Below are 13,103 nucleotides of genomic sequence, written 5' to 3' on the forward strand. Positions count from 1 at the left end.
TTATCAATCTGTTTAAGTTCAGATGACCTAACAAGAGGCCCATAGGCAAATGCATTGCTAAGAAAAATATTCATAGTAATATAAGCAAGGTCAATTTCTGAGTTCTGAGTTCACCTTCCTCCAATATTACCTGTATATCGCCAGTTTTTAGGGGGAGGTAACTCCTTCATCCACGATAACTTATCATATTCAGCCTTGTCCATATTCATCCATTCTTTGTTAGGCTTGACAGGTAGCTCATCCTTATCTATCGGATAGAATGTGAATTCCAAATGTATTAAAAAAAATTATAATCATATTGTTTTAAAGGAATTGTCACAGAGGGAAATTATTTCCAGTTTTAGTCGTATTTCCATTTTAAAACTTCCTTCTAAACTTACCCATGGGAATAATTCACTTACCACTTTATACCCGATAACCTCTATGCAGGACATTTATATCTATTGGTGATGGAATGGCATTAAAAGATAATATCCTGCGCTAACAACATTTCACCGGGAAAATTAAAAATAATTACGTTCCATCCCCACTGGAGATACTAGTCCTGCACAAACGTTATCGGGTATCATGTTGTATGTGAATTAGTCCCATTGACAAGATCTTTCCAATTAGACTGGTAACCTTGCAGGATACTCAGGTGCTCATTGTTACTGTCAAATAACTACCCATCAACCATTGATCTACCATTGAATACAATTACTACACAATATCTGTCTAGAGAAAGCTTACCTAATGTGTCTGGCTTTGTTTTAACATTTTGTGAGGTGTTTTCCGCCGGAGGTATGGTTGCTGGTATAATAGATTCTGATGATGTCTTTTCTTCTTTAGATTTAGATTTTATAAATGCTATGAGTTTAGGATCTGTACAATAAAAAGAGAGCAGATAATCAAATTCATGTCTGACATCATAATTGTTTATCTTGTGACAATGAAATTTATAGCAGTGTCTTCATATACAGGCCAGATTCTGTTAGAATTGTCCGTTTGTGCCATCGAGAAAGAGGCTGTATCAATCAGCTGGTCATTTTACAAAAGTGGTTTTTAATTGTTAAGGCTGTTTTTCAGTAATTAAAAATAACTTAATTAAATGTAACTGCATTTCCATAATGACAATGTGTTTAATACTCTGTCAAAACCTCACTCTATATTTCATTCTAATAGCCTACCTAACATTTCGATAAGTTTTTGCTGTTCCTGTAGAATTTCACTCTCTGACATTGCTGCTAGCTTTTCAGCATTCTCCTTATGAATTTGCTTGGCTTCATCCTTCCCAAAGGTAGCACTAAGGCCCAATCCCTCTACCAGACATGGAGTATTAGAATCTGTAATACATATTTAAAAGTAAAACAAGGTGCTTCAGAGCATAGCAATATCCTGTGCCTGTCAGTTGTATATTGTGATGTTTCCTATGGATCCGATTCGAATATGTTTCTAGGGTAACAAAACAAAATCTTATATACCAAATCCCATAAATCTTTGCCAATTGATATACATTGTAAATGATTTATGTAGGTAAGTAACTTTTTGTAACATTTGAAACACTTCGTTTTAATAACTTGGTCCCATCAATCATTAGATGGATTGAAACTTTTAATAACAACAATACATGTGTGTTGTGAATAATGGTCATTGTTCTGAATTTTTTAAAATACAACAAGGTGTCAGACAAGGTGACCCTATTAGTTCTTATATTTTCATATTGTGTGTTAATTTATTGAGTGCAGCGATTAAATGCAACCATGATATAAGGGATCTAGTAAAACAAAAAAAATTTGTAACGTCATCTGTGATTGGCTAAGTCTAAACTTAAAGACTGTTTTAGACTTAACACTGTTTCACAGTCTTGGAATCTGAAGTATGTTCAATAGATATCATTATAAAATCACCAAACATAAATATTTATAACAGAAACATTGTGACTCCATAAACCTGTAACTCGAAAATTCCACATTAAGCAATTCTGTATTTACATATAACAGAATTATCTGCCCTTGCAGGTAGGTATTGATTGTGACGTCATGTATTTGCGAGCGTAACATTAGATTTTTCAGATAAAGCAATGTGAATAGCGCCAATAAAATAATGACATCACAATGGACACCTACCCGCAAGGGAGCTAACTCTGTAATATGCAAAGACGGAATCGTGATAACAAGACCTCTGACCTGTGTGACCTGTATCCATAGGTGTTGATGTAGAAACTTCTCCCTGCTGTAACTCAACACCGAAGTATCCGGCACCATGTCTGGAAAACTGTTGGGCAAATAGACTTTTTTTCTTATCACGGCTAGCAGGCTCACTCTAAAACGTTAAAAAATAAATGATCAATAATTGCTAATTACATCTTTTTTATCAAATAATAGTTTACCAGACAGATAAATGAAGATACAATAAATATTAACAGGGAAATGTAATTGCATAACTAAGCACAAAGTAGAATCTACAAAGAAGGATTTGGAAAGAGCTCACCTGTACTTTTTGAGAATATGAATAAAAAACTTCAATTGCTAGAAAAAATCAATAGGCACAACTATGAACCAAGAACATATTGAATTTGAGAAAGATCTTTTCAGTACTCTTTGAAAAATAGTGATAACAATAATTGGTTTCAGACAGAGGGAGGCACAAAAGAGAGACAGAGAGAAGGATGGAGCACGGACAAAAGACGATTTGAAAAAAAAAAATTGGACACCCACATATGAATATTGAGTGTTGGTGGTTGAAAATAACACCTTTTTCTTGCACTACTCGAATATTGTCACAGGTGAGATAAAAATGCGCCTTTTTTCTGATTGTAATGTCCCCTGGCTGTAACTTACTTGAGTAGGATTATCATAATGAACAACAGATGGGAAAGCCTGGCTTGTATGTCTTGGTAGATGTACCTGAGTCGCTCTGGTGTCCCTTTCCTATTCAAACAGATAATTACAGAGAGGATCAATAAACATTCTCATTACCGTCTCAGGTGACCTAATAAATGTCTAAGATTGTACCTGTTATTTGCAATCCTGGTTGTTTCTTGGAGAATGGTAAAACTATACAGGTAATTAATTGGTGTAGCACAATGTTTTAGAGCATATAATACACACTTTGTTCATGTATATTTACAAGTGAAAAATTGAGGCTCGCACTATATGCAGGTTAATGCCTTTATGGGTCCTTGACTGGGTCCTATAGTGTGACATTTGGTACATATTGTTATGACACTATAAGATTATGATTAAATACATAAATCTTTATGTCAGTACTTAAAGATGCTCCACCGCTGACAAATGGTATTTTTTCACTATCAAAAACAGGAGCAGACGATTACGTATTTTGTTTCAGTTACAAAAGTTATTTACTTTACATCATTACCACCATTGAAAAGTTTACTTCAAGTTAAAAATATGAAAAATAATTAATTGCATCCCGAAAAAATTCTGTGTCACTATATCTTATATGAAACGAAGAACTTATTTTGCGCATGCACCAAAGGTAAAATAAATTATTTTATATTATTTTTTTTTGTGTTGATTAAACATAAATACACGATTAAACACCAATTATTGTTCAAATGATGAATATCATTTATGCTCTGTCGGCAGTGGAGCATCTTTAATGCATATATTCAATATAAAAAATAATTTGAAGTTTCTATCTTTAATTTAATTCTATCATAATAATTTTTTTTCATTTTAACAAATCGTTTATACCCAGGGTACTTATAATACGATTAGAGAAGATATACTTACAATAATCTTAGTCAAAACTGCAGCGGTAGATGTATCTGTGTCTAAAACAGGAGACCACAAACAGTACATATGACAATGTTTTTATAAATTCCAAATAACATTATTAAATAATCGTATTTGCATTTAAAGGTAGTTGCGTATATAAAACATAATTTGAAGTTTCTATCTTTAATTTAATTCTATCATAATATTTTTATTTCATTTTAACAAATTGTTTATACCCAGGGTACTTATAATACGATTAGAGATGATATACTTACAATAATCTTAGTCAAAACTGCAGCGGTAGATGTATCTGTATCTAAAAAAAGAGACCACAAACAGTACATATGACAATGTTTTTTACAAATTACAAATAACCTTATTAAATATTCGTATTTGCATTAACAGAGTTATCTGCCTTTGCAGGTTGGTATCGATTGTGACGTCAGATGTTTCAGTGAGTAACATCATACTTTTTAGAGAAAACGACGCAAGTTTCGCTCACAAAATAATGACATCACAATGGCTAGCTACCAAAAAGGGAGGTAACTCTGCAATACTAAGACTACGCAAAGACTAAATAACTGTTGTTAATATGTTCTTTTAGTAATCTGAATACATTGATAATCATTCAGAACAGGTTAATTACCATTGCAATCTTTAGCCAATGTGACGTTTCAACTGAGATTCAAATGAGTGGACAAGTGGAAGAGAGTGGAACATTGGCCAAAAGCTACATGTGGCGGTCCAGTTATCATACATATAGTAATGCTACACTACCCAAGTTTTAAACATTCATTGAAAACTTACTGTCAATTCTTTCCTCAGGACTAAGATTCTTTTCGATCTCTCTCTTCTGTTTCGAGCTTTTCTTCTCCTGCTGGGTTTTAAACCGTGATTTTTTCATTGGTGGTACACTTTTGATTTCAGGAGGAAGAACTGCAAATCACATGTGCAAGAATATGTATAAATGGGCTTTAAACTTGATTATGTTTTTATCAGAAATGTAAATATTGTATCGTCGGTTATCTTTTCGGGGGGAGGGGGCAATATTTTCGCGATTTCACAGCAAATTGCTATTATTACAAAAATTTGACCAGCGAAATTATCAGAAATGGTTATCTACTTTTAAAATCCATATCACAAAAATTTAAAATCATTAACATATGATTTTCTTGTTTCTAGATCAAATCGCGAAAATTTTGGTCGACGAAAAGAACCAGCTATATGGTATGTATTATTAAGTATATATTACATATAATAAGATTTATATATATACCTACAAAATTGATGTATTTAATTAGATTACCTATGATATTAATATATATATTATATATAAATAGATATTTCTCACACAAACTAGAAACTAGGAAGTAGAAAAATATTACTTATCACTGTAATTATTAAAATATAAACTTTTTAAAAGAGATTCCTATTTATACAACCAGTCAAACATTCAAACCCCTTATTCGACCAAATAAGCGCCTAAGGAGCTTAAAAATTACGGTAACGCAAATAAGTAGGGTTGGGGTGCTAATAGAAACAAATTTGGACTAGCCTTTCATAAAATTAATCTACAATGTCAGCCATCAATAAAATCAGTAAGACAACCAACAAAGTTTTCATAATTTCAGTCTGCATTTAATTCGAAATACCGGAAATTAAAGCTTTAAAAAGAGGGAGAGACACTTGTTGGGTCAAATAAGGTAAGTCTAGATTTGTAATAAGCCATTGTGTATCATCATTACCTTCCATGTTAACGACATCTCGATTTGTCTCGATCCCGTCTGTATCGTCATTGCTATCACTCTTACGTTTATCACAACGTTTTACCACAGTGACTGATGCCTTGTCTTTGCTTGCCAGGAATTCTTTTTGGAATTTTAGGAGATCTTCCTCTGTATCACCTGGCTTGGGCCTTGGTAACATCTTGGTAGGGCTGTGGAGTAGATCAAATTAAGACAGGGAATTTTACCAATTAAACATCACTTAACATTTTCAAATAGACAGGATAATAAACCAAGGTTATTTGGTAGCAATATGTGGAAAATTCGCATAAGTTGTTTTAAGGAGTAAAGAACATTAACTTGCTGATTGCTATACAATGTATAAATTAATTATCAGAAGGAAATTTGATATCTGCAAATTCACTGTTAAAGGCAGCTATAACATGAATATCAAGTACAAAATAGCGAAAAACATAATAATATACTAAATCTACGTATAAAAATGAAAAAGATTTGTAATTAAATGATTTGCTAACATTTCATCATTCAGTGTCCCCGGAAACAAATCTACAATCCATATTTAACATATCTCCATCTCAAATGTTCGGCATTATTTAGTCATCATTCAGTATATATATGGCAATTTATACAGAATTAGATGATGCTAAAAATAGTAGCAGGTACCGTATTCAACCCAATAAACACCAAGGACAGTTAAAAAATGAAGGAGTGTACATGTACATGTTTGCATAATTATATTAGGACCAAATTTGGGCCAATATATTTCACAATATCATTGTGTAGAGAAAGCCATTAATCAATTTGTAGAGAAACCAAATAAAGATATCTGTACAGTTTTCAAATTTAAGTCTGCATTAAATTTGAGGAAATGAAACTGAGGCCTCTGAAAAAGATGAAGGGGAGCTTATTTGATTGCATACAGTATCTGTAAACAGGTGCATGGGTGTTATATGACTTCCCATATATATATATATTGGTTGACATTGTAGTTTCAATTTGTTCATGGCTGATTTTTGCTGGAGATTGATATTTATATTTACTCCGATGGCATAGTGGTTTAATGATCATGATCATACTCGACTTTATGTATATATTGACTGTTATATGTCATCCTGTTTCATGTAATGTTGCCATCTCATCTCAATAGAGACAGGACACCTCTGTTTTATATATATATATATTCAGACCAATAAATGATATCTTTGTAGCAGAACTGGACTGCATGGGTTGATCATCTGTGACCAGGTAGCATAGTTGGTAGACCACTCAGCTAGTGTTAGGATGGTCCCGCAGTTCGAATCCTGTTCTGGTCGCTACAATTTCTCCTCTCCTGTCACAAAATTGGCGTCCAACTAAATAACCCACTGTGGTGGTGTTTGGAAGGGTCTTGTATGTCTTCGCGGGCGAAGGCTTCAATAAAGGAGGGAGAGTATAGTGGGATTGGACTGGGTCAATCATCGGTGACCAGGTAGCTCTGTCTTTAGAGCACTCGTGTTAGGAGGGTCTCGGGTTCAAATCCCGGTCTAGCTGCTACATTTTTTTCTCTCCTGTTACATCTTATTAGTGTATTGACTACTATACAGTTTCAAAGTGTTCTAAATGCATTGTATTGACTATTGTGTACTAGTATGACTAGGCCTCCATACTAAAACAGCCAACTAAGCTGTTTTCATTAATTCGGAACAACTGGTTCGGCCGTTGGCTAAGGTCATTATTTCCAGTATAAATTCTGACAGACCTGCAGTTTTTGATACAGACTTGTGTCAGCTTTAATTTGTTAAGGTTCATCTGAAAACGATATGAAATTACCTTCTCTGTCTTTAATTCATAAACGACACAACAACTAGGTCCAACCAGTCAAACCGTACAATCGAAAATGGCCCTGGTGTCTAGCCTGATACCAGACTTAGACGTTATGATAGATAGATATGATGATTATCTGGTGCACCCTAGGTATGATCATTGCCTCCTAGATATATCTATTACTAGTCAGCTGTACTTTACAATTCATATTATGAAAACATGGAATTCGCCGACACCATTTTGGTATCGGGCCATGTCATCTCCTATTCAGACCGCTTACAATACATTATAACTGAGAAGCACCATTTACCTCGGTCTTTTCAACAAATGAGTAAGTTATCTACAGTACAGTTACAGTACCCATCAGCTTCGGGCTACCATCAGCTGATCAGTCTATCTATAGCATATTTTTCTCATTTTAATTTGTGCTTTCTACACATGTTATAAGCTGTCTCTTACAGATCTATAGCATATATCAAATTTCAATATGACAGCATGACAACGTATGAGTTCTTTATACCTTAAATGATGTACTTAGTCGATGATCCTATCCTGATAATCTTGTGTGCGTGAGCGTGAAGTGTGTTGAACAGCGCGCCACCATTTTATTTCGTTTCTAATTCTACTTCCTGTCATTCCCCGGATGTACGAGTTCTATGTAGTTCTACTTCCGGTGTTTCCATAACGACGCTAGTGCTAGACTGTCACTGTCCTGTCACTGTGGTAAGAAAAATAGTTGAAAAATCAGTTTTGTAATCATCATTTAACATCAATTTGTAAAAATGCAGATAATTAGCATACATAATGTTACTCTAATTAATGATCTGAATATTGCTAACGTTCAGAAACGAGTAAATAGGACACTACAGTAGACTTAACTTTCGTATGTTTTTATCATAACTTGTTCTTGTTACCGAGAGTAAACTTTAAAGTGAAACCTGGGCCTGTATTCATGAAACCGTTCTCATTCTTAAACTCACATAGGATGTAAATATATGAAATAATTAATCGAAACCAATTGCGATATTTTAACATTTAATTGGTGATATAATACTAAATAGTTTACATATATCTATGTCTATTTTGAGTATTTATGGAATCTCTTCAACAAATCAGAGTTCTGGTAAAACAGGGTTGACGTTGAGTTTTATCTCACTGAGCACCACAAAGGTTGTTTTTTACAAGAAAAAGATAATAATATTGAATGGAACTAATTCAAATTCCATGTGACTGATACTCGTTAACATTTGTGAGGGACTAGTATCTCCAGTAGTGATGGAACGTAACTGTTTGGAATCTTCCCACTAAAATGATGTTAGCGCGGGATATCATATCTTATGACGTAAATCCATCACCAATAGAAACAATAGTCCAGCACTAACGTTATCGGGTATCATGTGGTACTTGAATTCAGTGTTTTTCCTGGGTATTTTGGGAAATTGTCACCTGTTGAAAATTGGGAATTTTTGTGCGATAAAAGTAGGAAATTGGGAAAAAATTTAACGGTGTTTATGGAAATTTTGGAAAAGGTAGAAATAAACAATTATCCTTCTCTAAGAATCATAGTAAGAATGTATACTAAAATACAATGTTCAAACTTGGAATTTCCAGATTTTTTTTGTTTCGTCACACAAAATACGCTTCAACTCACTGTTTTGGGAAATTTAGACATAGATTTGGGAAAAAATAACAAGAAATACAATTGGGAATGTGGCCGAATTTCGGCCCCAAATATATAGGCAGGAAAAACACTGGAATTATTCCCATTAGACGATGGCAAGTGAAGTACATCCGAGAGTTCAGGGGAAGACATCACATAGTCCTGTGATATTCACAACAACATCCTTAGAATTCCAACTAGCTGTGGTTCCTTGTAAAGTGGATATTTTCAATTTATTTGAATTTTCTATGAAAAGTTTTCAAATTGTTACCATCCATTTAACTTCGATAAATAAGTCTTATTTCTGCATATTTTACAACATGTTTTTTTTTTTAATTCTTCTTAATAATCAGAATTTTAGGCAGATACACACACATTTAGACTTTAACGAAAAGTTATGTTCTTTCTGGTCTTCAGAATATTTAATCATGGCGGACGCTGACCCAGCAGGAGATGGTGGTGAAAAGACAGCAGAGGAAGAGGCCAAAAGTACCCGTAGTGGTCCTAAAAGTCAAGCAGGTTCAAAACCTGCTTCCAGGGCTGGCTCCGCACAGTCAGGAAAAAGTGGCAAAAGTGGAGCAGGCAGTAAAAAGAGTGGGGTTCCTCCATCTCCATCAGGGTCAGCAAAAGATAATCCAGCTGCAGATTGGAGGAACATGAGACGTATCATTGCTGAGGATTCTGAATGGTCACTTGCTACAGTTCCTCTTCTGGCAGAGCTTTGTGTGAAACATATTGTTTCCAATTTCGAAAGTAAGACATTTTTTATGTTCCTCATTCAGTTACATACATTTTTAATATAAGCCTAATATATGTTTAAAACATACAAAACATGCATGCTTTCTTGTAGATATCCTTAAAAAAAGACAATAGATATCCTTAAAAAAAGACAAATATGTGTATTTTTGGTAAATTGTCATTTTATCTATTTCAGATAACTCCAAAATATTAAATGACTTGTTGCCAAAACACAAAGATAAAGTACTAGAAAAGATATCAACAGGTTTGCCTTTGAAAATCACAGCAAACTTAGTTGATGATGAAGGCTACTGGAAAAGATGCTGCAAAGCTCGCTGGGAAATTTGTGATGTTGCTGCATATGGCCATAACTGGAAAAGGATGTATTTTGAAAGAAACTTGCAGTCTATCATCGAAAACTTCATCCCTGAAACAACAGATGTTTCAGAATTGAATGATACTCTTCCTTTATCTGCAAGTTACGTTAAAAAGATTGACATTCGTCAGTTACTTCCCCCTGTCCGAGAGGCCCCCAAAGGACCTGATTTTGATGATTCATCTGATGCTGGAAGTGACACTGGTGATGAACCAGAGTGTGATCACTTTAATTTTGGTCCTGTTCTTAAACTTCTCCCCAACATTGAAGAACTCCACCTCACTTACGGAGTGAGAGACTGTGGAATGAATTTTGAATGGAATCTGTTTAACTTCACAGCAAGAGACTGTTTACAGCTGGCACAGTGTGTCGCCGCCTGTAAAGGACTGAAAGTGTTTAGACTTCACCGGAGTAAAGTGGACGATGATAAAGTTCGTGTTCTCATTAGTCACATTCTGGATCACCCAGGACTTACAGAACTGGACTTGTCACACAACCTTATAGGTGATCGTGGTGCAAGAGCTGTCGGAAAGTTTCTAAACAACCACAGTCAGTTAGTTAAATTAAACCTCTGTGATAATGACATTCGAGCTGCTGGGGCACAGGCAATCGCTCATGCCCTCACCAAGAATACCACACTTGATATGTTGAACCTCAGACTAAACCGCCTCGGAGACGAAGGAGGACAAGCCATCTGTCGGGCCTTGTTGAGAAACAGTACTTTGACAACCATCAACCTTGGAAGCAATGACATGGCTGAGCCTACAGCTGCCATCTTGTCTCAAGTCGTCATACAGAACACAACGCTTAGGTCAATCGACCTAACCTGCAACAAACTAGCCCAGGTAATATTTTGTTACTCTTACTTTTTAGCTTCTGAGGCCCCAGATCATGAAACAATCTTTAGTCTAAAACAGTCTTTAGTTTAAAGTTAAACTTAGCCAATCAAAAATAAGGCTAAACTAAAGCTCAAGTCTAAGACTGTTTCATGATCCTGGGGTCTGGTCTAAAGCCTAGGCCATACTATGGCCATTCTCATCCATTAGAGTTACTTCCCTTCCTTACACTCTGTAAGTACAGTGTATAGCGATAGCCGATTGGGGCCGATTGGGGCCGAGAATGCACTATGGCTTATACTAATGATTTACAAAATTGGCTTCTTCTTGAATACCACTTAACTGGCACTTAGGCCAAGGTGAGAATTCAAAATTGAACAAATGGTTGTGGGCTGACATCTTTCAACAGATAGTTGCAACAATCTATGGTTGATGCTGTCTTCATGCAAACAAATCTATATTTGCAAGAAAATTACAAGAAAGTTGCAACTAGCGATAAACTGCTGTGAACTTTTCTTGGAATCAAATTTGGTTGTAGCAAGTGCATGTGTCGCAAACATTTTTATGTATTTCTGTTAGGGTTACTATGAAGAAATGAAAACAGCTCCATGATTATCATTATTTGTCCCAAACTTTTTCCTTATGTGATTTGAATCATAAATGTGTTACAGGATGGCGGGAAACAGATACAAGAAGGCATGGAGGAAAACACATCAATAACCCACATGGATCTGACTCTCACCGACAGCGGTCAGGAGGCGGAATACTGTATCAAACAGATCCTTCACCGTAACCAGGAACGGGAGAGAGAATCTAAGATCGTTGACCAGGCTCCACCCTCCAAGAAAATACAGCCACAGGCAGCTCATAGATTTAAACCTATTGTACAAAAAGCTTAAATACTGATGTTTACAAATGGAATTGGAAGCACCGTGGATAGAACTGCTGTTGCCTTTAACCACTAAGAGGTTAAAGCCCACTGTTTCATATCAATGACATTATACACTGTATATTGCATTGAGGCTTTGACAATGTTGAACAATCAGAACATGTGGTCATGATATTTCATTTTTGCCTTATTGCTTAGGAAATGATGTGCTGGGAGGGTGTTGAGTCAGAGGGTGGGAAATGGGTTGTAGGGAGAATGTTGTGGGTGGGAATGGTTGTAATGAGGGTGTTGTGGGTAGGAAATGGGGTGTTGGGAGGGTGTTATGGGTCGGAAATGTGTAGGGAGGGGGTTGTGGGGGTGAAATGTGTAGGGAGGGTAATGTGGGGGTGAATTGTGTAGGGAGGGTGTTGTGGGTGGGAAATGTGTAGGGAGGGTAATGTGGGGGGGATGTGTAGGGAGGGTGTTGTGGGTGGGAAATATTGGGCAGGGTGGGTGTTGTGGGTGGCCGTGGGCAATGGGTGTTGGAAGGGTGTTATATGGGTGGAAAATACTGGGCTAGGGAGGGTGTTGTCGGTGAAATATTTTGGGCTGGGAGGGTTTAGTGGATGGGAAAGTGGGTGTTGGAAGGGCGGAAAATGGCCAAATGGGGTGTTGGAAGGGTATTATGGGTGGGAAATGGGGTGTAGGAAGGTGTAGTGCTGGAGATGGGCAAGATATGATTGTACAAGGATAACCCCCTATTTCTGTATTTATGGCAGATTTATATCCTCGATGTCTGGGTCATTTGTAGCCCTGTCTAATTATGATGAAAAAAAATTAGAAAATAAAGCTATGGAAGGTTATTTTACACAAACAAACTTTCTGTATACAAGAACATATGTACATTCCATTTTTCTCCTAAACATATTTATATGAATTTCAAATGTGCAGCACAAGTGTGTTACCTTGATTTCTAACTTAAATGTTACTGTATATAATGTGATACATGTACTATTATAATAAAACCCCTTTTAGATAAATTTAGCTTTTGCTATATATCTTGAAGATTGAATTGTATTTTGTTAATAAATTCTATAACTTATGAAAGAGTTCTTCCTTTACATTTGTCCTTATTGGACCCAAAAGAGACACATATTATTGTAAGTTTGTTTACAAAATACTTTTTTTCCCACTTCTATCTAGTGTTGTATTGATGATCGGCAATAATCGATTAACTACTAGATGACCCTCAACTGATCCAATAATCGATTAAAATTTTTATAATCGATTAATCGGGTAAATATTGGAACTTATTGTGATTTTAACAATTTTCCAATAAAAACACAAATTACAGTGTG

General features: G+C 35.4%; 2 protein-coding genes across 2 annotated transcripts in view; one reads left to right on the plus strand and one right to left on the minus strand.

Annotated features, from left to right (window-relative positions):
• LOC138317579 (RNA polymerase II-associated protein 1-like) overlaps positions 1–7,920 on the minus strand; it is a 35,309-nt gene extending 27,389 nt beyond the window's left edge. The window contains 10 exon segments of the mRNA XM_069259351.1: positions 131–148; positions 150–247; positions 730–861; positions 1,167–1,322; positions 2,166–2,301; positions 2,820–2,909; positions 3,995–4,035; positions 4,527–4,655; positions 5,465–5,655; positions 7,788–7,920. Of these exon segments, the coding sequence (XP_069115452.1) occupies positions 131–148; positions 150–247; positions 730–861; positions 1,167–1,322; positions 2,166–2,301; positions 2,820–2,909; positions 3,995–4,035; positions 4,527–4,655; positions 5,465–5,645 (981 nt within the window). The 5' untranslated portion in view covers positions 5,646–5,655; positions 7,788–7,920.
• On the plus strand, positions 7,875–12,041 carry LOC138317578 (dynein regulatory complex subunit 5-like). Its single transcript, XM_069259349.1, has 4 exons — positions 7,875–7,990; positions 9,345–9,680; positions 9,862–10,886; positions 11,549–12,041. Exons 2-4 carry the CDS (start codon positions 9,356–9,358, stop codon positions 11,774–11,776), a joined length of 1,578 nt encoding a protein of 525 aa, XP_069115450.1. The 5' UTR covers positions 7,875–7,990; positions 9,345–9,355; the 3' UTR covers positions 11,777–12,041.
• Positions 12,042–13,103: the final 1,062 nt, after the last annotated feature.

This window comes from Argopecten irradians, chromosome 3, assembly GCF_041381155.1.
Source record: "Argopecten irradians isolate NY chromosome 3, Ai_NY, whole genome shotgun sequence".
Classification (NCBI taxonomy): Eukaryota; Metazoa; Mollusca; class Bivalvia; order Pectinida; family Pectinidae; genus Argopecten; species Argopecten irradians.

Bases quoted from the DNA above. Each gene is read 5' to 3' on its own strand.
- LOC138317578 (XM_069259349.1), top strand. From the start codon at position 9,356: ATGGCGGACGCTGACCCAGCAGGAGATGGTGGTGAAAAGACAGCAGAG. The intron at 9,681-9,861 runs GTAAGACATTTT...TATCTATTTCAG, and splicing joins TATTGTTTCCAATTTCGAAA to ATAACTCCAAAATATTAAAT. The intron at 10,887-11,548 runs GTAATATTTTGT...AATGTGTTACAG, and splicing joins CCTGCAACAAACTAGCCCAG to GATGGCGGGAAACAGATACA.